A 27,031-nucleotide genomic window follows, 5' to 3' on the forward strand; every position below is an offset into this window, starting at 1 on the left:
AATAGTTTGGAATTGTACTTGGGCCTCTATAGGTATTAGTCATCGATCCAACACTTTAGTTCTTCGGGATCATAAGCAGTTCTATCAGACACCAATCAATTATTCAGCAATATGCAGTGTAGTTCTTCTTATAGGAAAAGATGTTGCTTTTATTATTAAAGGATTCTATAAAAGTAACCTGCTTTAGATGAAAGATTCTGAGTGTTATATTTGCTATAAGAATGACATTTTGAAAAACATCCATTGTATCCATTGTAGATTTTGATCCAAAGATTGCATAAGAAGTGAATCTTGTATTTTTAATGAGTTGAACCCGATGCAATGTATTTAGGTGTGTAGGATACACATCTTAGATTTGAAGTGTCTTCTTAAAACACTTTATCCCAAATCTCAGCCTAGTGAGTAGAAGTTGTCTTTACATTTTGAAGCAATCAGCAGAATCTACTATTTTGTTAAATAAAATCTTGCTATTGGTATCTACTTCTAGCATTTGATGTTAACCTGTGCTTTGAACAGGTGTGGATCAATTTCTTCATAAATATGTCTGAAATCAAAGCAGATAATAAACAGTTTGTGACAAGGAATAATCTAAAAATTAGGAACATTCACAGGTAGGAGAGTTAAGGACAGATATAACACTAACCTCACAGTCCTAGTCATATCCTTATAATAAAAAAAAATTACTTGCAGCATATCTACCAAACGTTTTTCTTTGAACCAGTCATCCCACATTTCAGCTAAGTGACAGTTAAAATAGTCATCAAACTGCTCATATTTTCATTAGTAACAAAAGTATGTCCAATTTGTGATTCAAATACACTTATCTCTTATTTGACAAACAATAAAATAAAAATAAAATCCTTCCCTCTAGGGGATGACATGCTAGAATTAACTACATGTCATGTATTTACCCAATCTAGTTTCTATCAATGGCAATGAACTTGCCTCTCAATCCATAATAAATTTATATAGTACTTAGTTCAATGATTTTATTTATATTTCCAGACACCCCAGCCTATCCCCAGTTTAGATGGCCTCAAATATTCTCCAGTATTCTTGTGAACTTGTCTTTCTCCTTTTGCAGTCTCTCACTCTTTCATCACTCACCATGTGATGAATGGATGTAGTTCTGCATTTTCTTCTCGGCTGTATATGGCTGAAGTGTTTGCTTCTTTGTGAAGTTTGGGTCTTTTACATGTTTTACTCTTTTCTATCTCGGAGAAAGGTGCCATCCCAGAGGCCAGCATAGACACCTCACCCTTCAAGCTACCAGCTGTTAATGCTTACCCTTTTCTATGCCTTTGCATTAATGATGCTTGCTCCAAAAGGAATAGTGTACGTATATAAATATTGTTTGTTACAATGGTAAAAATATGGTAGATAACTGCTCACTCAGCAAAACTTTTCTCTTTTCTATGGTCCCCTGTACAGTATCTGCTAAGAAAGTTGGGGAATGGCAGAAGAGATATTGCACTCTAGTGGATGGGTACTATTAGATGCAATTAAGTAACATGAAACAAAGATCCATTCAAGAAATCTCTGTGTGGCTGTTTGATTTTAGTGGCTATCACTAATGTCTTAAAATAGGTACCACATGGTATTTTTGCTGCACTGGCATAAAAAAAAGCTCTCTATATTGGCCTGGACTATTAAGAACAAGAAATAAGCAAGCAAGAATTTTAATCATTTTGAAAATCACATACTTGGTTGGATCACAAGGAGCCAAAGGATCAAATTCCATTAGCTCATAATAATTAGGAGGATGTGGGTTGGTTTTTGATATGTCTGGAAAAAGAGAGACAAAAAAGTTTTGTTTTGCTGATTAAAAGTATTAAGAAACAAAAAATTTATATTGAATCTCATATTCTATTTCAATTCTAAGATAAAAGATAAAAATTATATATGGAAGGGAGTGTGAAGGGAATAGGATCTGGGCAACATTTTCCTCCAGCAGTGAAGTTCAGGAGTGAGCAGACTATACACTTGAATACACTTTTTTAAATAAAATACCAAGAGAATACAGAGCAATTGCTACTGCCATCCTGCCCCATCTTCATATGTTCAATATGCATAGTGGTGAAGAAGTTGAACTAGGAATTATGAGATACAGGTCCACTCTCATTCACAGAAGCTGACTAGTTACCTACTCTCAAGAGTTGTTATTGTCAGGGGAAATGGGAGTGGGGAGGGCTAGGTACATCTTGAGCTCCTGAATGTAAGGCAGGCTATTAGACAGATAGACGGATGGACTTAAACCACACAACTAATTCATCTGACAATGGTGTAAACCTGCTTTTCCCATGGTCATATGATTGTGATTTTTGGCAGCTTTGATGGAAACCAGCATTTAATTCTAGTTTCTGGCAAAAAACATTCATTGAGTAAAATGGGTTTGGTTAACAACTGTAGTGTTTGGTTAACAACTGTAGTGTTTGGTTAACAATTGCTACCAAAAAAGTTGTAAATCACCACTATGAATTACAATTGTAATTCTGGCTCAATTACAATTACCTATAGTCTTGTAATTATAATAATGCAATTGCAAACTCTAATTGCAATAATAAAAATGTTACCTCCTGGTGGTATATTTCCTATACCATTACGTATGTTGTTTACTGCATTCAAGGGCTCTGGATTTAAACATGTGTTTACCTAAGGAAATTAAATGAATTAAATCAGATATGCAGGAAGATGCTTTGGTAAAAAAATGGTTTAGCATAACAAGATGGTTCATTCATTTTTGTCTATATGACATAAGATTATAATAAAAGTGATTAAGGATTCTATTAATATAAACAGTACATTAAGTGAGCTTTTTGTTGGGCCTCTATAAATTAGATAATATTGAATAAATCATTTAGAAAAGATCCATAGGATTGTTTGGACTGCATTAACCCCATAGAATTAACACAATAGAATTCAAAACATTCTGTATTTGGCTTATGGAGTCAGATTCCTCAGACTCTGTATCCTGGGCAATACATTTTTTAAAAAACAACTTCAGCCTGGTGATTTTTTAAATTTATTTGTACCTGCACTCATGTAGTATATGCTGGTTTCAAAACAATGAGCACTGTGGAAATAAATTCAGCCTATTGCCTTTTTGTATTTCTTGGTTATACAGATCTGTAGGGATTAGGGATCCTTAGCAACGATCTGAAAAAGTTACGGTTAATTTCTCTTCCACAGTGCACACTTAGTGGGTGTGTTGACACAACTCACTAATCTATAAATCAGTTTACAAAAGAGTGAATACAGCTAAAGTATCTACAGTTTTTCTGATCCTTGCAACTAAACTCGAATAGTTTAAGACTAAACTTGAAGAGCAGGTGACAGGTGTGACTAGGAGAACTTTTACATAGCTCTGGTTTGTGCACTAGCTACAACCTTTCCTGGATCATGGCTCCCTTCACTCAGTTATTCAAGGCCTGGTCATCTATCATCTGGACTACTGCAGTATGCTCTACATGGGGCAACTCTTGAAATCCATTTGGAAGCTACAGCTGGTTCAAAATGTGGTAGGAAGAGCAATCTTTGGGGCCCTTAGAATGGCCTGCATTACACTTCTGTTCCGCAAACTGCACTGCTACCAGTCTGCTTCCGGGCGCAATTCAAGGTGTTGGGTATGACCATAAAGCCCTTAATGACATAGGCCTAGGCTACCTGTCTCATCCTGCTAGGACGAGCCTGCCCCACTTGTGCCAGCAGAGAGGGCCTACCGCAGATCCCTTCAATCAAAGAACTCCAACTATCAGGCTCCAGAAGCAGAGCCTTCTGTCCTATGGGCACACCCTTTGGAACATCATTTCCTCCAGGGTGAGATCTGCCTCCACCCTCCTATCCTTCCGTAAGAGTCTGAAGAAATGACTCTTCTGGTTGGTTGGGAACTCAGTGGGGGATTACCACACTGGAGGTGGCTACTAGACTGATAATAAAAAAACCCTCTTCCCCCACTTCCCTACCTGCCCATCTTTTGTTCTCATATCGCTTTATTCTCACTGTTTTCTTTTTATTCTATTGTTCCATTATTTTGCTACTGTCTTCTTTACACCTCCTTTTCATTTCTCCATTTTTATTGTTGTAAGCTGCCTAGAGGTAGCCCAAGGCAAAATAGGCAGGCAATAAATTTAATAAATCAGGCCACAGTTTGATACTCACATTGATATACATTGGATCATTTGGGATCACCTGGGATGTCCTTTGTGCTTCTGTTGGGAATCTTTAAAAGGAAAAACAGTGCATTGGAAACCACCAACAAAATACAATAAAGATACAATATGATGGCTTTCCCTCTGTGCCCAAAATAGGACAATTAACTATTCAACTATTTTATTAGTCAATGTTATGCTTCTTAGTCTGTTGCTTCATTTGCAATAGCTATATGACTACATAAATTAGCTTTTAAAATGAAGGATTAATGAAAATCAAATCTACGGGAAGCCTAGCTAATTATTGAATAAACTTCCAACAATGAGATCTTTTGGCTTAACAAACTGTCAAAGTTTATCTAAATGTTTACATGACTTTAAACATGGTTACTTACAAAGACTGTGAAGCATTCGCAATACCAGGTGAGTTTAGTTGAGGGTATATTGATGGCACAGCAGGATGAGGATGTGGAGCAACCACACTTTGGGGTGGATAATCTAAAGAGAGGCAAGTTAGTAGTTGTGAATGGCAGAATTTCCCTGCACATATTCAAATACAGGAAACAAATCTAGTCAGCATTTGGGAACAACATATTATTAGGGAGCTTAGTATTTAGCCTTTTCTTAAGCACACGTGTTGTGAATGCACATGAGATACATAACATATTGCCTTCTATATGGTAATCAGAACAGGTAATCCTCGACTTACAATCATAATTGAACCCAACATTTCTGTTGCTAAGTGAGAGTCGTAAATTGAATTTTGTCCCATTTTACCACTTTGTTTTGCCACAGTTTGTTAAGTGAATCCCTCAGTTAAGTTAGTAACACGGTTGTTAAGTGAATCCGGTTTCTCCACTGACTTTGCTTGTCAGAAGGTAATGGAAAAGGTAATGATATGACCTCGGGAGACTGCAACTGCCCTAAATGTGAGTCACTTGCCAAGCATCTGAATTTTGATCATGTGACCATGGAGATACTGCAACAGTTGTAAGTGTGAAAAATGGTAATAAAGTCACTTTTTCAGTGCCGTTGCAACTTCAAATGGTCACTAAACAAATTGTTGTAAGTCAAGGACTACCTGTACATCTGACATGTTAGACTGGGATAGCCATCCCATAAGCTTAGAGCTATGTAGCGTAACAGTCAAATTTTCTGCCACCCATGTGCAATTTCAAGAGCAATCTATCTTCTTGCTGCCATGCCAGGAAGACAGCAGAGGTACACAAACCTGCAGCCTCTAAAGAAATTCAGTTAACCAGCCTACCCACTACTACTGCTCTGAATGTCAGCAGAATTTTTCTGGTAGCTGAAATGCATTTGAAACAATCCTAAATACTGATAGAAGATAAGCCACCATCTTTATTTGAAACATATTCAAAATTATTATTTTTTTAATCCCATTTATGTCCCGCCCTTCTCCGAAGACTCAGGGTGGCTTACAATCTAAGAAACACAAATCAATGTGCTTAGCAATAGCCTTCATTCTATGTATATGCCTGCTTATTAGGGCTTTCCCCCCCCCCAAGCAGCATTATTACAGTCAGCTTATTGCCCCCAACAATCTGAGTCCTCATTTTACCTACCTCGGAAGGATGGAAGGCTGAGTCAACCTTGAGCCTGGTGGGACTCGAACCTGCAGTAATTGCAGGCAGCTGGTGTTACTTAAGGAGGCATTAGCCCACTGCTCCACCAAGGCTCATTTAATTTAAAATTTAAATTAACTTCCCTCCGCCAGTACGCTCCCACAGAGAGGGCCTCCTCAGGGTGCCACCGGTCAAAGAATGCCGACTGGTGGCCCCCAGGGGGAGGGCGTTCTCTGTGGGCGCGCCGGATTTATGGAACCATCTTCTGGTCGAGCTCCGGATGGCGCCTGATCTCCGCTCCTTCCGGCGCGATCTTAAAACCTACCTTTTTGAACAAGCTGGCCTGGCCTGATGGGATGGGGTTGGGTTTTATAAATCGGTCTTAACTTTTTAATCTGTACTAATTTATTACGGGCATTGCTGTTTAATTACTTTTTAATTTTTGTATCTTGTTTTTTATTATGTATTGCCCTGTTCACCGCCCTGAGTCCTTCGGGAGAAGGGCGGTATACAAATTAAATAAATAAATAAATAAATAAATAAATAAATAAATAAATAAATAAATAAATAAATAAATAAATAAATAAATAAATAAAAATACTATTACATTTTGCACAACTGAAACAAACCTGCAAAGTGAAACCCAAAGAAATTTTTTTTCCTCACATAACTTCTAGAATTCTGTTAAAATATTAGAGTTTATATATTTTACTTACTTAACTCTGAAGATTGGGGAAGGTCAGTTCTCATAGGCTTTGGCACAGCAGCAGGAAGACATGACTCAAGATCAAGCAAATCACAGGAAGGAGCAGATGGTTGGTTGCCAACTGCCTTAAAATTAAACAAAGTTGTTAGACATTATGCCTACTTTGCCTCTAAGCCCATATTAAATACCTGTAACTGCAAATAATCTCTCAGTGAAACACATCTTGTAGGCAGTGAGTATCTCTTGAAGTCAGTGTTTATTTACATACTGTATTCATTCAATTTACATCCCGCCTGACATAAGCCATAGTCCATTTAAGGTAACAACAACACTAAAACAAACAACATTCTTTCAATAAAGGTAGATCAAATCAACACAAGATTTAAAAAACAGAATAGCAAATTCCACTTTATTTTTCATGAATGTTTGCAAAAGAAGTAGGTCCTAGCTTGGTGCTCAAAATATTTTGAATTGGGACTAGAAATACTTCTCAGAGGAGAGCACTGCACTTTCATAGTAGAACTGATTGCTATATTTTTCTTCATGATAAGATGGGATGATTTAAGGTCACAGGTAAGCTGTTACAGTTCTTGTTGAGGCAATCTTTCAGATACTCAGCTCCCAAGTAATGTAAGATTTTGTGATGGTTAATACAAGGACTTCTAATTCATCTTATATAGCCAATGTTAAATCTTTCCTGAAAATACATTATGTGGATTCTGACAACAGTTCCTGACAAAACATTTCACTAGCACTGATGATGTTACCTAGTTTGGGTAATGAAACATCTCTGAGAAAACAACCAAGTTCAGAGAGCATCAAGGACCACACATTCTTTCATCTTCACAGCCACACTAGCCATTTAGATCTCCAATAACAAGGCTGCATCAAAATTACTCCCAAGAGATTTATTCTTCTTTGGAGGGAGTACAACCCTATTCAGACAGGCTATTCCTTTAACTCTTAGAACAAAGGGTCAGTTAAAGAACAGCCATCTTATGTGAATATGAATTCATATTCATGGTCTTCTTAGCTATTCCAGCCTTCAAGTATTGATTCATCATCTTCATGCACTTACCTTGTTCAGATGACAAGAATTCATATTTGGTTTTATCAGCATCGTACTACATCTCTACCCCAAATACTTATCAGTTTTAGGGATTTTATATGAAAAACTGGCTATTCCTAAAGACTTTGGGGTAGGGTCGATGGACCTCTTTCAGATATATGTATTTGCCACTTTGCAATGGGGGGAGGGGGAATTGATTTTGATTATGTTATTTGTTTGTTGCTTTTGTATTACTTTTTAAACCTGTAAGCCACCTGGAGGCAGTTGTGAGTTGAGTGGCATCAAAAATCAAATCAAATGAATAAATATGAGAAAGCATGGATAATAGCATGGGTCTCTATGAAATTCCTGATGTTGAACAAGAGGTTTCCATAGGTTTTTTGGACAGTCACAAGAAACAAAATCCCCATTTCACCCTGTCCTCATACTTGCGGATGCCAAAAGTTGCTGATAAATTCAGAAGATCAATCGAGGCATATCCCTTGTCTCCTTCCCGGTGAGGACAATCCGTTCATTGGCCAAAACCACTGAAGCAGCAAATATAGCCTCAAAAGCCAGAATGAAATAATTTACTTCCCTCAAGGGTTCCTGCCCAGTTAAGAACACCTTAGAAATCTTGCTCAGTTTTTATATTTGTTACCTGTTATTTGATAAGCATAAATTATATTGAATGTGACATATGATTCTGTGCCAATCAGAAGATCACTGCACGCTGAAGATGAGTGAACAAAAGAGAATTGTTTTCTGCCAGGTGAGATTTAGATAAAGGCAGATGATAATAGCTGCTTTCCTGTGTTCACAACATGTTTTTTTTCCTCTTCTCTTTCTTGAAGCTCTTCATTCCTATCATGCTTAGAACGGATTTGTATTGTGCAAATCCTCACACCTCCCTGAATGCCTTTGTTTTTTCCACTAACTAGAATACAATGAAGGTAGGAAGATGAAAACGTTCAAAAGAATAAATTAAGCATTCAGTGAACTTAGTTCTGTGAACATTCAGAGTTTTGGAAGGGAAAAGAATTCAGAATTTTAGGATTACTTACTGCTGCACGTTCATTTTGGATCCTCTGATTCTCCCAGAAACGTACTCTGTTTCTAGAAAATCTAGATAAAAAATAGCGTAATCAATATAATCAGTTTCAAGCAAAGCAATTTCAGTGAGTTTTATTAACATAAAACACATAAATATGGAAACTAATGGCAGTCTTCATATTTATATGCAATACCTGTCCTTTTACATTTAAGCGTCTGGGATGACTTAGGATATTGAAAACTTGGGCACTATTAAGCCATGTAGATGATATAAGGAAACAAATACCTGTAGAGGTATTTACTGGAACAACTGAAATAAATCTCCTTTGTTCCTCTTGTGCAATATCAGGTAGGTGCTCCTATAAGTAGCACATGACTCAAAAGTACAAGGATTTCAGAGTATGAACTTCCTGCTCCTTTCTTCAGGGTACAGAACTGTTGGTTAAAGAAAGTTCTGTAGACTATTCTCCCTGAACACACCTTATATATCTTTTCATGTGGAAGGAGGCTTTACAAACGAGAACCCTGAGAATTTGCAGCACAAACATTCAGAATATATGGAAACTTAATGGTCATGCCAGAGGCTTTCTGGAATATGTGTCACAAGTGTCACAGTAAAGGGTACAGTAATGTCACAGCCCATAAGGCAAAGGTGGGAAATTGATTGCGCTCAAATTGCTTGCAATAGTGCCTTGCCCAGCACCCCAACATTCTGGCACCCAAGACTAGTAGAATAACTGCCAGAATTCAACAACACTTTGAAACTATTTTTAATTTGTTTTTTCAAACCTAAGGGCAGAAATGACAGAAGGAGACCGTCCAAATGCCTCCTGCTCTTAGCCATCTCTAAATCCTGTTAAAAATTGCAATTTTTTCAGATTAATTTTACCTTTTTTGATTTATGGTTGAAGGCTTAAGGACAGGAATAGAACATGAGGCCTTGAGAGACAAAGGAAGGTGGTACTGACAAGTTCCCAAATAGGACAAACCAATCACATAGTGCTTGCTTCCTGATGATCAAGATAAGTGAAAACATATCTGGCTGACTATGTGGAGTGAGTCCCAAATAGATGGAAACTGGTCATGCAGTGCCTTCCTCTGGTGGTAACACACTGTCCTGAAAGCTCTAAAAATGACTACCCTGCCTATAGGTTATATGAAGCCTAGCAGAAGCAAATGCCCTTTATAGTAAAACATACAGATGTCGGGTGCTTCTTCTGCCTAACCAACCAACCAACTAAAACTTCCTGGTGAGAGAAAGAGATGCACAGTTTGAATTTTATAATTATTTGTTTTCCTTTTTACTTGTATCTTTCCTAGTATTTGTAACAAAAACTCTTACTGTCAAGAGTTACATTCACACTTCAAGGCAGACCACTTTTTAGGGTCATTTTGAAATGTAACCAGAATCTTTTGTTCTTCAATGTGAACTCTATTTCAAAAAAAAATGTGTTTACAAATGAGTCAGGCAATTAGTGTCTGCTCAGCCTCTACTTTGTCTCAAAGTAACTGATCTTCATAAAGGCAATCAGCTTAAGGTAAAAGGTAAAGGTTCCCCTGCACATGTGTGCTAGTCGTTTCCAACTCTAGGGGCCAATGCTCATCTCCGTTTCAAAGCCGAAGAGCCAGCGTTTGTCCGAGGACATCTCCGTGGTCATGTGGCCGGCATGACTAGACGCCAAAGGCGCACGGAACGCTGTTACCTTCCCACCGTAGTGGTCCCTATTTTTCTACTTGCATTTTTACGTGCTTTCAAACTGCTAGGTTGGCAGAAACTGGGACGAGTAACAGGCGCTCACTCTGTTACACAGCACTCGGGATTCGACCCGCCAAACTGCCGACCTTCTGATCGACAAGCTCAGCGTCCTAACCCACTGAGCCACCGCGTCCCTTTAATCAGCTTAAAGCAACTTCCAAATCTAACTGAAAAAGAAATGTTTGTAGGCTAAAAAGTGTTGAATATTACAACCAGCCTTGGATGGAAATCTCAAGCTATATTTCAACAGTAGAACAAAGTGGAACAAAGAGGGGGGGGTTAGGTCTTCACAGTTATATCAGTGGTCAACCCTTGGCTTGATTAAATGGGTTTACAATTTTTGTCCCAAATGTGTGATGGCTGATATCTGATTCATTTTACAGCCTCTGAACAGATCTTCACAATGTGTTATAGTCACAAATGATACTATTTTACAATAATTTTTACAAGCAATTCAGCAAGGAAAATAGTATGATTATTTAACCTATTTATAGATATTTGAACTTTTGGTAAGAAGTCATGTTTGTTTCTTCCTTGTGATATGCTTCTCAAAAAAGACTGAATTTTGTTCTATACTCATGCTCCATTTATTAGGCTTCATACTTGTCCAGTACAAAAAAACATAACCTATTCATTTATTATTTCTATGAACAGTCCCTAACTTAAGATCCAGAATTACTTCACCCCTTACTCAAAAAAGAGATTTGTTCATAAAGGCACAACAATTTGTTAGCATAGACTACATATATCACATTAATAATAGTAACAATACCTTTCATGTCCCAGTAAGACATTATTTAGGTTTTCATTCATTTGTATGAGTTCAGTAATCACGTCTTCATTCTCCACAGTTGCTAGCAATTCCATAATTCTCTCTTGCATTGCCCGACTTGTTTTGTAGAGTTTCTACCAAGGGAGAAAAGGTAAAAGGTATACTATTTGCATTTGAATAGAAAAAATAAGAGATGCTGAAAATATAAGAAGCACAGGTCCACATGGCATTAAAAAAACATGGCACGGATTCATTTATTCCTCCCTGGCCATGATCTCTTGTTTTACAGAGGAAACATTTTAAAATTGATATAGTTAAAAACTTTTTAGAAATAGCCACAAGCCTCTCTCCCTTTTGGTAATTGTAATCATACAGCAAATGCCTTAGGTAGCATCATGAAGGATGCAGCACCAAAGAACATGAAAGCAATAGCAAACAGCACTTTGACTTATATACTGCTTTACTGTATAGTGCTTACAACATTCTCTTAACTAGGCTGTGGACCAACCCTCAGTCTGTGGACCATTACTGGTCAATGGCCCATTGGGAACCGGGAAGTGGTGGGATTCAAATATGTGAACAACCAGTTCTCTGTCTGGATGCTGCTTCCGGAAGTCCATTCTGGGCCTGGGCAACAAAAAATTAGTTACCCGTTCTGCCAAGGTGGTGCGAACCGGCTGAATCTCACCATGGGAATTGGGCCACGCAAGTGGTAGGCAAGTGCGCAAAGCTTTATTTCTGCCTGTGTGGGATCTAGGACGTGCATGTGAAGCCATCCCTCCCCCCTTGCTGCCACCGCCAGTCCATGGAGCTAGAAAGGTTGGGGACTGCTGCTCTAAGTGATTTACAGAGTCAGCATATTGCTCCAACAATCTGGATCCTCATTTTACCAACCTTGGAAGGATGGAAGGCTGAGTCAACCTTGAGCTGGTTAGGATCGAACTCCTAGCAGTGGGCGGAGTTAGCCTGCAATACTGCATTCTAACCACTGTGCCACTACGGTTCTTTAAGGAACGGTTTATATCTGAATTTTGCAAGGGATATTCCTGCAGGAATGGGAGGCATTTAGAATGTGTTTCATGGATTACTGAAAATGTTGGTGTGCACTTTTAAACATACAGTACATTTAACAAAAACTGTGTTCCATTTTATAAATTTCTCTCCGAGAAATGAGAGGGACCATCATATTAAGACATAGACTTGGTTTATACATAATGCTAAGGTACACTATTGTTTGTTTTGTGCTTACAATCCAACTGCTAAATCATAATTTAACTGGGTGAAATTGTGACATCCAAGTTCTAATTACAACCAAAATTATGTTTAGGGGAGAGAGCCTTAACTAAAAATTGAAAATATAGATTGATATGGATGTGAACAATAGCTTGTTTAGAAAAGCAAAGTTTGGACTTTTTGCTTTTCAAAATCGACTTAACATTTTTATGAATCAGATCCTAGAACAGAGACCTTCTAACTTTCCAATGAGTGTTTCTGATAAGATTTTGTTACATGGAGGTTGAATACTTATTTGGAATATGTGTTTGTGTGCAAGAATCAAGACAGCTAGATAGCCTCAAATTGTAAGATTACAAAAAAGCCAAACATAGCTATCCTCTTCCTCATCATGCATATTTTTGGAAAACTTGAAGATAACACTCCAATTGGCTTACTTTTCTCTTCAGTGAAATCTATTGAAGTATAAAAGGGAAATTTCTATAACCACTTTCATTACCCTTTTCTGCATCCAATGATTGTTATAACACAATTGATAAACTTTTATCTAAAATACACACTTATTCTATGTTTACCACCACCTTTAGAGAAAACAGGCTTCTGTGAAGGAAATTGAATTTTCACACCTTTGCTATATATCATTTATGTTTGGTTTTTTTTTTTAACAAAAACTTCCTATATTTGTTTTACAAAATACAGCTTCCATTCACCCAAGCGTATTACTTTTCTTCAGAAAAGATGTGGAAAAAAGAAATAGAAAACATAAAACCACCACAGCAGGATGAATCAGATATCAAGAAACAAGCATAAGAGGTTTCAGCATGCACTCTTATAGTTGCTAAGAAGTTGCCTGTAGGATTGTTCGTATTTCCTTGTGAAGAAAAAGAATTCTAGTAGTGAAAACCACCTTTGGAAAGCCAGAGGCCCCACTGTAAGAAAAGGGAAGCTGAAGATCCACTGGAGCCCAAATTATTGTTGCAACATGATTTTAAATTTTTCTTCTTCTCCGGCTAGATTTTCAGTACCCCACCCCCCGCCGCTGGGAGGCGGAACTGACCAGGTGGTTCCGCCCCAGGTGCCTGATGGACCCTGAGAGGTTCCAGATGGAGCTTGGGACATTTCCTGCTTCCCTTGCCCATGACTCTGCTGAGGCCCTAGTAGAAGCCTGGGAGAGGGCGGCTGCTGGGGTCTTGGATCGAGTTGTGCCTTTGCGGCCTCTGACCCGGTGCAGATCCCGGGTGGCCCCCTGGTTTACTGAGGGTCTCTGAGAGATGAAGCGCCGGAAAAGACGCTTAGAGAGCTGTTGGAGGTCCAGCAGATCAGAATCTGACCGAACACAGCTAAGAACCTATCTTAAGTCTTACCTAGTGGCGATGGAAGCAGCAAAGCGTGTTTACTTTTCCGCTCTCATTGCGTCCGCAGATAACCGCCCAGCTGCCCTGTTTAGAGTGACCCGCTCACTGCTTAATCAGCGACCAAGGGATGACCCCTTGCAGGGTAGGGCTGAGGAATTTGTACAGTATCTGCAGGACAAAATTGCTCAGATTCGGACTGGTTTGGACTCCGACTGGGTGGAATCCGGCAGACTGGAAAGGACAGGTCTTGGTTGTACCATTTGGGATGAGTTTGACTCTGTGTCTTTGGATGATTTGGACAGGATTATGCATAGACTGAGCGCTACAACTTGTCTATTGGACCCATGTCCCTCCTGGTTGGTTTCGGCCGCCAGGGAGGTGACAGGGGGCTGGCTCCAGGCAGTTGTCAACGCTTCATTGATGGAGGGTGTCTTAAAAGAGGCAGTGGTGAGGCCCCTTCTCAAGAAGCCTGCCCTGGACCCAGCCTCCTTGAATAACTATCATCCTGTCTCCAACCTTCGCTTTGTAGCGAAGGTTGTTGAGAGTGTTGTGGCGCGTCAGCTCCCGCAATTCCTGGATGAAGCGGACTATCTGGACCCGCACCAGTCCAGTTTCAGGCCCAGTTACAGCACAGAAACAGCATTGGTCACACTGGTAGATGATCTCTGGTGGGCCCGGGACAGGGGTTGTTCCTCTGTCCTGGTCCTACTTGACCTCTCAGCAGCTTTTGATACCATCGACCATGGTATCCTGCTGCGACAGCTCGAGGGGTTAGGAGTGGGAGGCACTGTTCTACGGTGGTTCTCCTCCTACCTTTCGGGCCGCTCGCAGTTTGTATTGGCAGGGGGGCAGAGATCTGCCCCGAGGCCCCTCACTTGTGGGGTGCCTCAGGGGTCGGTTCGCTCCCCCCTCCTGTTTAACATCTATATGAAGCCGCTGGGTGAGATCATCCGTGGCTTTGGGGTGAGGGACGCGGTGGCTCAAAGGGACGCGGTGGCTCAGTGGGTTAGGACGCTGAGCTTGTCGATCAGAAGGTCGGCAGTTTGGCGGGTCGAATCCCGAGTGCCGCGTAACAGAGTGAGCGCCTGTTACTCGTCCCAGCTTCTGCCAACCTAGCAGTTCGAAAGCACGTAAAAATGCAAGTAGAAAAATAGGGACCGCTCCGGTGGGAAGGTAACAGCGTTCCGTGCGCCTTTGGTGTCTAGTCATGCCGGCCACATGACCACGGAGATGTCCTCGGACAAGCGCTGGCTCTTCGGCTTTGAAACGGAGATGAGCACCGGCCCCTAGAGTCGGAAACGACTAGCACGCATGTGCGGGGGAACCTTTACCTTTACCTTTACCTTTATCACCAATATGCGGATGATACCCAGTTGTTCATCTCCACCCCGAGCCAACCCAGCCCTTGACGTGATGTCCCGGTGCCTGGAGGCGGTGCGGGTCTGGATGGGAAGGAACAGGCTCAGGCTGAACCCCTCCAAGACCGAGTGGCTGTGGATGCCGGCATCTCATACTGTCCAACATGTTCCATCTCTTGTGATGGGGGGAGGTATTGCCCCCCTCAGAAAGGGCCCACAACTTGGGTGTCCTCCTGGATTCATGGCTTAACTTGGAGGATCATCTAACTGCTGTGACCAGGGGGGCCTTCGCACAGGTTCGCCTGGTGCACCAGTTGTGCCCCTTTTTGGACTGAGATGCTCTATGCGCGGTCACCCACGCCCTTGTCACCTCTCGCCTGGATTACTGCAATGCTCTCTACATGGGACTGCCCTTGAAGTGCACCCGGAGGCTTCAGCTGGTGCAAAATGCGGCCGTGCGGGTGCTTATGGGAGTTTCTCGATACTCCCATGTTACACCACTCCTGCGCGAACTGCATTGGCTTCCGGTTGCCCTCCGGGTGCAATTCAAGGTGCTGGTAATTACCTTTAAAGCCCTACATGGCTTAGGCCCGGGGTACTTGTGAGACCACCTGCCGCCATTATCAACCTCCCATCGCCCAGTTCGCTCCCACAGAGTCAGCCTCCTTAGGGTTCCATCGGCTAAGCAATGCCGGCTGGCGACCCCCAGGGGGAGAGCCTTCTCTGTGGGCGCGCCAACCCTCTGGAATGAGTTGCCTCTGGAGCTGCGGATGGCCCCTGACCTTCGGTCCTTCCGCCGTGACCTGAAGACATGGATGTTCCAACAATCGGGCCTGGACTGACTATAGTTTTAAATTTGGGTTTATTGGGTTAATTGTTATGTATTTATTACATGTATTGTTTAATTATTTTTTAAATTTTGTATTTTGTGTTTTTGACTTTTTATTGTTGTGAGCTGCCCTGAGTCCTTAGGGAGAAGGGCGGCATATAAATTTAATAAATTCAATTCAATTCAATTCTAGTTGTGGAAAGAAATGCAATAAAATTTGTTTCTTTCTAAAGTGGATAAGGAAAGTAAGCAGAAGACTGAATGTTACATGCTTTGAAGCTCTGTCAGAGAATAAATGGGACTATTTTGCTTCTGAAGGGTTCAATTATTTTAATGTTCATTTTTCACCTTATTTTTTTCTGTGTGTATTCTGCCATTCTGGACATTTTTGAATACTTCTCACTGAGATACAGGGAGTAAATCCAGTTGAACACAGAGATATATAGCTATGCCCAAATAAGCATGCATAGAATTGGGCTGCCCAGATCTTAGCTAAAGTCAACTGTAGCACAAATGAAACAACCACAGAAATATAGTGATCATATTCATGATCACTATAATGATAATAAATAAATAGAGTAATCCAGAAATCACTGGAGATCTACCACATATATCATAAAGCCCCCAGAAGGACAATCATGCTACAGAATCTTACGGCATTTAAAGATTAATTAGGTTCTGTTGCAGAAACTCACGACATATTAAAAATAAACAAGAAGACACCATATTGCTCCCTAGTCTAACTTCTGTTTCTTCATAAGCTGATATTTCCATAGCAGTTTTGAATGTTATCTGATTACAGAACCACCATTTTACAGTATGAGGTAATCTCTGCCCTTATTTATTAATTACCACATCTCATTATTTGAAGTCATAACGTAATGCCACACAAAGCCACCTTATTTAAAAAGTATCAAAAGTGACTGGAGGAAAGGGAAAATGTTTTCCATGCTATAAATCATGGATAGGCAACTTGTAGTTTTCAGCCCAATTTTCTACAAGAGATCAGTCAGACTTTGGGGAATAATAGATGGCTCTTCACAGATTGCTCTTTCACAAAGAAAGAGGATATCCAAAAAGGAAAGATAATATGATTAAAGAAAGTATATAAAAGGGGGAAGGGTATATTGGACAATGAGTGTCCCAGATACTTTGTTTCCAGCAGCACTGCCCCATCCTTTCCTTAGCTGGCACCCCTAAGGGATGGCAACTGAGGGAATCTTGTCACTATGGAAAAATGGTGGCCTACTCCAGCTACAAACACTTACACAAAGCTGTCCGTTGCCGACCATTTGTTTAATGACTGTTCAGAGTTAAAGTGGCATTGAAAAAGCAACTTATGACTGTTGCAGTGTCCCTGCAGTCATTTATTATATTTATATCCCACTTTTATTATTTTATAAATAATTCAAGGTGGCAAACATACAAAATACTCTTTTCTCCTCCTATTTCCCCCACAATAAACAACCCTGAGTTGGCCTAAGAGAGAATGACTGGCCCAAAGCCATTCAGTCAGCTTTCATGGCTAAGGCAGGACTAGAACTCACAATCTCCCAGTTTCTATCCTTAACTGCTGTACCAAACCATGTGATCTGAATTCAGGCCCCCGGTAACTGGTATGTATTTATGACAGTTGCAGCATCCCAGAGGCACATGATCACCATTTGCAACCTTCCAAGGGGGCTTCCAACAAGCAAAATCAATGGGGGAAAGCCAGATTCACTTAACAACCGTGTGATTCATTTAATGTCAGTGGCAAAAAAGTCATACAATATGGCATAACTCACTTAACAACTACATTGCTTAGCAATGGAATTTCTGGTCCCGAATGTGGTTGTAAGTCAAGGGCCTTATCTGCATTAGAAATAATGTAAAACAGACAGCTATTTTTTACATGGAGAGAAACCAAACAGATGCTATGATTTCGAAAGAACATATTTTGCCCCTTCTTTGTGATTTCTATTTACACTCCACACATTTTGGAGTCTTGTGTTTGGCAGAATCGGTTTTTATTAATAAGAAAAGAACAATATGAAAAGACATCTCACTATGTCCAGAAAACGTCTTGACCATACAATCGACATTCTGGGGAATTCAGGGAGCAACTGAGGAATTGCTAGAACCAGCTGAGCAATCTCACTTGGACCATTTCTTACTTGTGATACGCCAACCCATATTTTTACCACCAGCTAAACTTCTGTATAATGACTGTGCTTGATGGTAGTGCAGAAAGTATTTTCACCTCCAGCACAAAACAGAAACAACAGTAACAACAAAAACCCTGCATTACGTTACCTGTAGAAGCGCCATATCATCTGGGTTTTCTGATCCAGGAACATTTTCTTTCAATATTGCTGACATGACTCTGACATTCATTTTTACCATGTCCAGTTCACTGTAGAGCTTTCCAACCTGTCCAAAAACATGAGATTCAATTCAAAATAAAATGGAAGGCCTATTGTGGTCTGTGATTTAAAAAAAAATATCAACATTTTTATCAGAACATTGTCTTATTGACTCATAAGGCAAACAATGTTCCTTCTCTTCTTAAATTGAAAGTTCAGCCTCATTTCCCCAGCTCGGTGGAAGAAGCCTGTCCTACCAGAAACCCACTAAATTAAAATGTATTGATAAGATAGTAAGTGATAAACTAAAAACTTACACTCTCATCCAAATCTAACAGAGAGATAATGAGTCTTAATCTGTAAAATATCTGAAGAAATAAACTGTACCTGCTCAGGAATCAGTGTTATTACTGCAGCTGGGGGGAGGGGTTGTGAAAGGCACTTCTGGGACAAATGCTGTGGATACAAACAGGAGATTTTTCAATATTTAAAGCTAGGAGGTACTTCAAATAGGCCACACTTTTCTCCCACATATTTATATTGGTGTGTACATGCAAATATATTTAGGAACACCTTTAAGCTGTCAATCACAATTTAATTCTTACTTTAGCCATAAATTAAATAGCATGAGTCTTAGTTGAAATTTTTCTTCACTAATGAGGCTTAACATACAATTATGACCATTTGTTTAGTGACCATTATAGATAAATCACATTTCAAATGCAACCAGCAGAAACCAACTGATCTCAAGTACTGATCTCTTATTTGATCCAAACGTTCTAACTCCCAACAGTAATTGAGTAATATCATACTCACGTAATGTTTACAATCAATAAATGTCAGGTTTAGATTGAAAAATATGTAGTACTTGTAATGAAAAAACTAGCAACAGTCCACTTATATCAAGTGAATACTATGCACTAAGGTAGCTTAAAAAGTGAGCATACAGGGAGGCTGCAATTAGGGTGAGTTAAAATAATGCAATATTTGATTTAGTGAAAATTGCAAATTGATACCCGGTCGCATTTAATGTGATCCAAAATTTAGTTCCTGCAAGGCTAGTGAATGCAGAATTGAGATTTGCACATGCACAGTTGCAGTTTTAGATGCTGCTAATCTTTGTGGGCAAAATGGACAAAAAGGAAGAAAAAAAGTACAAAATTGAAAAAGAGGAGGCTCATAATAGAGCAGGAGTGTCAAACTGGTGGTCTGCGGGCTGGATGCGTCACCCGCAGGCCACACCCACCCAGGCTCCGCAAAGACAAAAAACATCGCAATACATCATGATACGTCACATGATGCGATCGATTTTGACACCCATGTATTAGAACAACTATTTACACCCAAGTAAGTGAGCAGCACGAATGTGATCGCAGCAATGCTAAAATAGGAGGAGATGTTGGAATGTATGAATCCATAGATTTTTTCTGGCTTTCTATAACTATTCTGTGACTTTCTTAAACATAAATTTAAATTAAAAGCATATTCTTTTATTGTTTATTGCAGTGTTTCCCAACCTTAACAATTTTAAGATTGCCTATTTTGGTCAAGCTGGAACAAATTACCATATTGAAATATCACTTTGAATAATGTAAATTTGACTAAAGTGACCATTTTGTGGGATTCATTAACTAATCAAGACCTATCTATATACCCATCGTTATGAATTCTGGGAAGTAAACTTCCCTGTACTTTTAAGGCATAATAATAATAAAATAATAATAATAATAAAAACATTTATTTAAACCCTTTGCCAATTTCAAAAGATATATTGTGTTTTCTGTCCAAGTGTTCAGTTTTGTTTACATCTTTGTGGAATTTTGCAAAGCCTTCAGGGTAATCCAGGCACTTAATTTCCTTTATCCTGAGGAAAAAACCTGGGTTACTAGGATTTTGTGGGCAGATTCAAAGCTTCAATTTCTACGTTTCCTGCTTAAGAAATAGTTTTAAACTATTCCTCTTACTCTTAGATTTTTTTTAAAGAGCTCCAAGACAGAAATATATGACTGGCTTCATAAGCAAAGGAAATCACTGTGCCAAATAGACATTATTGAGTTAATTAACACACCTTCTATGCATGTGCAAATCTTTGCAACTTGCAGAGCCTGTTTCAGATCAGCAGCTCCCAACGTAGCACTTACCTTAGTGGTTCTCCTGTTGATCTCTGAGGATGGAAATTCAACTCCTTTCTTAAGAAGCTCCATATAAACCTCCTGGACTTCCGTCACATCCACAGCATTCTGAAACCCCTTGGCACAGGTCTGTTTGCGAAAAAGATTACAGTTCCTGAAACAATTAATTATCTTTCAAAACCTGATAACTGCCATTTTGGGCCAAAAACTGGACAACAGCTATTTCTTCAAAAGACTTTCAGAGGAATGTGCCTGTATCAGAAAAGAATCTGATGCACCAAATTCTCCTCCCCCATCTTGCTGAATCAGTACATGGACAGATCAAGACGGAGCAAAGTGATTCCTTGGGATTTCAATGGAACCATTTTAGAGACATTAAGAGATGTCTATCAACACCAAATCAAAGATTCAAAAAAAATTGTCCATGCCATTTAATGAAGATCTCTCAAATTTCTCAAAATGGATACTTCAGAACACGGACTCTCCTTTTCCTACATAGAGCCAAAGGCCATGCCACTTCCATTTCCTCCCCCTTCCCACCTCCCTCTCATTGGTCCTGGACAGGGGACCTGTTGTGTTGTCTATGCAGAGGTGACTGGTGAAGTTGTCATCAAAATGGTCACCCTAGAAAGTGATAAGGGCGCAAAAAAGAGCAATCATTCTCTCCCTCTCTTTTGTGGGCCAGGTAAATATATTTATTTTTGGGACCACAGGCTGGATTATTTCAGGTGGCAGGCCATATCCAGCCCACAGGTCAAAAATTACCTACCCCTGCTTTGGATAACACACACACACACACACACACACACAAACAAGATTTAACTTTAAAAAGGGATTGCCAAAGATAGGAAGTTATAAAACTACGCATTCTGCAGATGTTTTCCTGATTCTTACATTACACTAGAGGTCATCCCATTAAACTGACTTGTAATGTGGAAAGAACTATAGTTTTCATATGATGCCTCTGTTGAGAGGCAAAATGCTTTTCCATATCCAAAAGCAGCATGTGCAGGGCAATAGATGAGATGGAATCTTCGATCCTTCTTTTGTTCTTCTCAAAGCTGGTGTTTCTCATATTCATCAAACTAATGAATGTTTATTCCTCTATGTCAGGGGTGTCAAACTGCCGGCCCGTGGGCCAGTTGCATCATGTGGACGCTGCGCCCTACCCTAGCTCTGGCAATGTGAAAAAAGTTGCGACACGTCACAACGTGGCACGTGACGCAGCGTGTTTGACACCCGTGCTCCGTGTGATAGGTTAGCTTTCAACATCATAAGGAGACGTGCTAAATTTTTATTTTTATTTTACGGAAGTCATTCTAACTGTTTAGCAACCCTCAGAAATAGTGGTGTCAATCAGTTATTAAGGATCAGAGATTAGAATATCATTTTATTCTCGATGGCTAGTAAAGCTGGAAAGTTCTGTGAAAGAAAGGCTGACTTTATTTCTTACTTTCACAGATCTTTCCAGCCTTCGAATCTCTGATTCTTAACGGATGCTTGATACAAATATTTCTGAGAGTTGGTAAACAATCAGAATGATTCCCCTACCGACTGAAATACTTTTGTGAAAGGGTAAATTTTATACCTTAGGTAAGCAAACTGATGCTTCTGGATGTTTTGGATCACAACTTCCATAATCCATTACTATTGGCTTCTGGAAACTGAAGGCTAAAACTGGACATGAAGGTTTCTTATTTCTGTTTTGGCCCACTCAGATGTAGAAGTGAATTTATGATTCAGTATGATCCCATGATAACTGACAGTGAAGGAAAAACTCCCACTTTCCCATCAGATACACTTCTTTTATTTGCTGATTGGGAAAATAACTTTTTTTAAGAGCAGAAAAAATACAGAATGATTGACCTATGGTTTTTCAGTCTGAGCAGATAGGGAAGCTTATGCAACCACAAAGGAATCATTTGAAAACCAGGGCAACAGATACTCTATCCTTCTTTGCACTTTCTGTTCTCCAGCTTCAAAGAGAATAAAAGGAAACTGTTTTTCACACACTCCCTTCCCAGGCACCACAGCACAGCTTGTCATGAAACACTGATTACATTTATTTCACAGAGGAAGCAAAAGAGAAATAAAGGGGGGGGGAAAGCTTACCATGATAAAGGTCAAAATTTTCTCCTGCAGATCCACTGGTAAGTTAAACTTTGGATTCAGTAGCTTTACTAGTCTATCTTTGCAAAAATCTCGTTTCACTACCAGAGATTGGAAACGTGGCTCACAGTTCTTTATACACATCTCAAGGAGCTGCAAAAAATGGGTTTTTGCATCAGTGATATGAACAATTTCATTTACTTCCACTTCTGTGAGAGCAATACCCTACAAAGCCCCTTTTGTTTTTATTTCTCCTGCCCCATTTTTCACTGTACCCTTGCCATCAGTTATCACCTCAAGCTTCCTCTTATACTACTGAGTGTTTCTCAGCCAATGGTTCTCCTACTGCAGTTTCTTAAAATACATTACACAGGCCATCAATATTGCCTGAATAACTTGAAATGATTCTACAAACTGGTTGCAAGATAAAATTGGGAGGAAGGGGCAGGTGAAGAGTTATATGGAGTTTGGATCCATTCAGTCTTGGTAGCCAAGTGAGCCGAGCACTTATCCATGAATTAAGAGGGGGCAGTGGCAGATATCTCCTCAGATGTCATAGATGAAACAGTTGAAGAGAAACAATCACTAGGAGACACCTGAATGAAAACTCACAGAGAATATGAGCTTTTTAAATCAAGTGACACCTATAATCCCACTACCTTTCTCTTCAGTACCTCTTCTGGAAAATAGATTTTCAGCACTCAGCTACTGAAACAAGATGAACAATATGTTGATTCTAAGTTTTTAATTATCTCATTCCAAATATTGATGAAACATGCTACCCTATGCAAGTTCACACATCCATTAAGATCTATAACCAATGTATGAGATGTAAAGGAAAATATAAGCTATCATTAAGATATGCTAGTGGCACAGCTTTATTGTTTTGTCAGATATACATCCAATGGGTTATGCATATGACTACAGCAGAAAGGCACTTACCTTCAGAGCAGATAATCAAAATATAGTATTTAACTCATTTATAAGAGCAGTAAAAATGCTACAAAGCTTTCTCAATCACAAAAGAAACACCAAGAGACAATAACATAACATTAAATTTAAACAATGCCATTCCAGGATCCTGAATCACGTACTGAAATAACAGTGCAGTCTTTCAGTAATGATATTCCCATCATCAAGAATTCCAATGACAAAAACAGATTATATCACAGCTACCCTGTAATTTTACAATGATCTACTTCAGACTGTAACTCTAAAATAAAGTCATCGTTTAGCATTATCCACAAAAGTTTTAGGCACACATAGAGCATCAATTCTCCCACTGAAGAAGCAATTTCATTTTCAATTAGCTGCATTTTATATTTAAGTCTCAATCCAAACCTGTAGTTAACCAGTGGTTAAATATGGCTGAGGGGATCAAACCAGCTTTGTAAACATAAATGTCTTCTCTGATAAGCCTCAGTGTATAATGTGAATTCCCAAGGCTATATGGGTAGTCACTGAGTTATAACTGTTCATTTAACAATGGTTCAAAGTTACGACAGCCTTTGAAAATGAAACTTATGACCTGTCCTCGAAGTTACAACTGTTGCACCACTCCTGTGGTTCCATGACTTCAATTTGAGCACTTGGCAATTGGCTTGCATTTACAATGGTTGCAATATCTTACTATCATGTGAACGTGATTTGAGACCTGCCCAACTGGCTTCTGACAAGCAAAGTCAATGAAGAAAGCCAAATTCACTTCACGACTGCATGATTCAATTAATGGCCATAGCAAAAATGGTTATAAAATCAGGTTTGGTCATGTGATGCTTCACTTAACAACCACTTCACTTAGCCACCAAAATTCCGGTCCCAATTGTGTTCATAAGTCAAGGACCAATCTGTATAATGTCCTCAATGTTTGTACTGCAGGCCCAAGATGTCCTGCAAAATAGGTATTGAATTCTTGGTTTTATAATGTGACAAAAGAGAGAAAGTGTACACATGGGGCACAATTATACTAGTGGTATTTTTTGTTATAAGATTTAATTTAAATTGATGTCAGGAAAAGGCTCTTCAACTTTGAAACAGTTTAGGATCTCTTGTGCTAAACCAGGGTTCTCAGACCTTATGGTGCCATGCAAATTTGTACTAATCATGTCAACAATAATAGCAACGGCAATACCAAAGTAATAACTGTAACAGCAACAAATTATAGGGATATTTATAATTGCTTAATAATTAAGCCATCTCTAAATGTATGGTGTTTTTTGGACTGCATTCTAGAACCCTGAGATATGCCAATCCACAACACCCCTATCAGCTAGTTGAGGATAGGGAGATCAGAACTCCTCTCCATGTCTGGAAATTAATAGATTAGGCTGAAAGCTGCTTAAAGCCTTCTTCCTGGGGGAGTCAATTCTCTGCCCACCAACTATGAATTCAGAAATGTATAACTCCCCCGTCTAATTTGCTCGTGATCCCTGGGGAGTGGGAAGCACGGCTCACTGTTTGACCACCTCTGCACTACAAGACAATAAAGTCAACCCACAATTTCACTGGCTAGATCATTGTTCATCTATAACAGTAAAATGCAAGAAACAGTAGGAAAACCTAATATCCTCCAAATCACAGATTAGAAAAGCAGCAAGCAAACCAGATTAAAAAACATAGATAGTGGGAAGGAAGGAAGGAAGGAAGGAAGGAAGGAAGGAAGGAAGGAAGGAAGGCTGTGATAGGGACAGCTACAGTATATCACATAGGGACTATATCACAGCTACCAAACATCTTACCTAAAATAAAGACATGTTAATCAGCTATTTGCTCACAGAAGCGGGTTTAAAGTGGTTCTGTGTATGGAAAACATTTTTTTGCAAGATAAATGAAAAAAATAGCGACACTTCTCCCTTTGCTGCACTTTCCCTATACAGACAGTGATGAAGAATTACTGGATCTTGTATCGCATTAGAGTAGTTTAGTCCTATTGTTTTCAATAAGCTGAAACAGCTAGATTGAGAGTGTGAATTAAAAGCCTTTTTTTTGCTTTTTGGCAAAGCTTTTGTGAGTGAACTAATGGAAGCTACTTCCATGGTAACAGCTATTTTCATCAGAGAAGAATGCCCCAATTAGGTCATCTATTGGTACCAAGCCACATCCATTGGAATGAAATATAAATATTTATTGTAAGAATTGAGGCCTTTGAGCTATGGTGCTGGAGAAGACTCCTGTGAGTCCCTTGGACTGCAAGGCGATCAAACCGGTCAGTCCTAGAAGAGATCAACCCTGACTGCTCTTTAGAAGGCCAGATCCTGAAGCTGAAACTCAAATACTTTGGCCACCTAATGAGAAGGAAGGACTCACTGGAGAAGAGCCTCATGCTGGGAAAGATTGAGGGCAATAGAAGAAGGGGACGACAGAGAATGAGGTGGCTGGATGGAGTCACTGAAGCAGTAGGCGTGAGCTTAAATGGACTCCAGAAGATGGTAGAGGAAAGGAAGGCCTGGAGGAACGTTGTCCATAGGGTCGCGATGGGTCGGACACGACTTCGCAGCTAACAACAACAACAACAAATACTGCAAGTTCTCTGTCCTGCTCCCAGTAGATATTGATCGTTTCAAGTACCTAGTCATTTTTTTGCAGGACCCAAAAGCTGGAATAGAATACTTGATGAAAATAAATGAGTTAGGAGCTTTATCGGGTTTCAAAACAAACAGAAAACAACAATGCTTGTTAACAATAATACATTTCACTATGAAACAGTGAGAAAAGATATTGGGCTTCAAGGTGGAGAAAAAGATGAAATATCTTGGGGTTACATTGACAAATACAAATTCTAAATTGTTTCAAACTTTTTACTTGTGTAGAATGATATCAAAAAAAGACCTATTAAGATGGGACAAAGTTGCAATTATCTTTTTTGGCTAGAATCTGTATAATTAAGATGATTGTCGTAAAAAAGATGTTATTTTTATTTCAGACTTTATGGATTCTTTTAAATTATTATAAATATAAGAATAAATAATGGCAAATGGATATTTCTAAGTTCATATGGCAAGGGGAAACCCTCCCCCAAATTAGATACAAATTATTGCAAGATGCTAAAGAAAGAGGAGATTTGGGTTTACCAGATTTGAAATTGTATTTTGATTGTTGTTCTTAATATTTTATCTTATCTTAAAACTATTTTCCAATTGCTCATTTGTGTGTTATGGATTAAATATTAATCTGAATACTGAACTGTAACTCTGATGCATTTGATTGCATGCTAAATTACATATCTGCAGAGAGACTCTTATAGGCAACAAAAGGTCACCAGTCTCCTGGATGATGATTATATTAGGCTTTGGTGAATCTCCAAGGAACAAACTGGAAAGCAGCAACAAGAATGCTACAGAGAAATCTTAGCATCCACAGTCAGGTAAATAAGAGCTACCAAAAAGAAGCTTCAAGAGGCTAAATGGAATACGAGAAGACAGCCAAGTTAATCATGCAAGTTGAACCTTTTTTTAAAAAAAATGGATAGTTTTTAAAATATTTTAATTTAAAAAAATGATGGCAAACTATGGATTTGTTGAAGGGTAGAACTTCCTGCCTACTAGAATATCTTCTAAGGTAAATATTCATCATAAAGCAAGAAGCTGCATCTTATTTTAGTA

The 27,031-nt window shown here is 39.2% G+C and overlaps 1 protein-coding gene across 1 annotated transcript in view; it reads right to left on the minus strand.

Moving 5' to 3' along the window:
* Positions 1 to 306: 306 nt before the first annotated feature.
* TOM1L1 (target of myb1 like 1 membrane trafficking protein) overlaps positions 307 to 27,031 on the minus strand; it is a 47,002-nt gene continuing 20,277 nt past the window's right edge. The window contains exons 4-15 of the mRNA XM_081317267.1: positions 22,434 to 22,583; positions 20,331 to 20,450; positions 18,577 to 18,645; positions 18,140 to 18,256; positions 11,070 to 11,203; positions 8,553 to 8,613; positions 6,451 to 6,565; positions 4,544 to 4,646; positions 4,159 to 4,219; positions 2,574 to 2,652; positions 1,704 to 1,785; positions 307 to 544 (exon numbers count right to left, since the gene is read on the minus strand). Of these exons, the coding sequence (XP_081173393.1) occupies positions 484 to 544; positions 1,704 to 1,785; positions 2,574 to 2,652; positions 4,159 to 4,219; positions 4,544 to 4,646; positions 6,451 to 6,565; positions 8,553 to 8,613; positions 11,070 to 11,203; positions 18,140 to 18,256; positions 18,577 to 18,645; positions 20,331 to 20,450; positions 22,434 to 22,583 (1,152 nt within the window). The 3' untranslated portion in view covers positions 307 to 483. The remainder of the gene's footprint in view (positions 545 to 1,703; positions 1,786 to 2,573; positions 2,653 to 4,158; positions 4,220 to 4,543; positions 4,647 to 6,450; positions 6,566 to 8,552; positions 8,614 to 11,069; positions 11,204 to 18,139; positions 18,257 to 18,576; positions 18,646 to 20,330; positions 20,451 to 22,433; positions 22,584 to 27,031) is intronic.

This window comes from Vipera berus (genome assembly GCF_964194415.1).
Source record: "Vipera berus genome assembly, chromosome: 2".
Taxonomy (NCBI): domain Eukaryota; kingdom Metazoa; phylum Chordata; class Lepidosauria; order Squamata; family Viperidae; genus Vipera; species Vipera berus.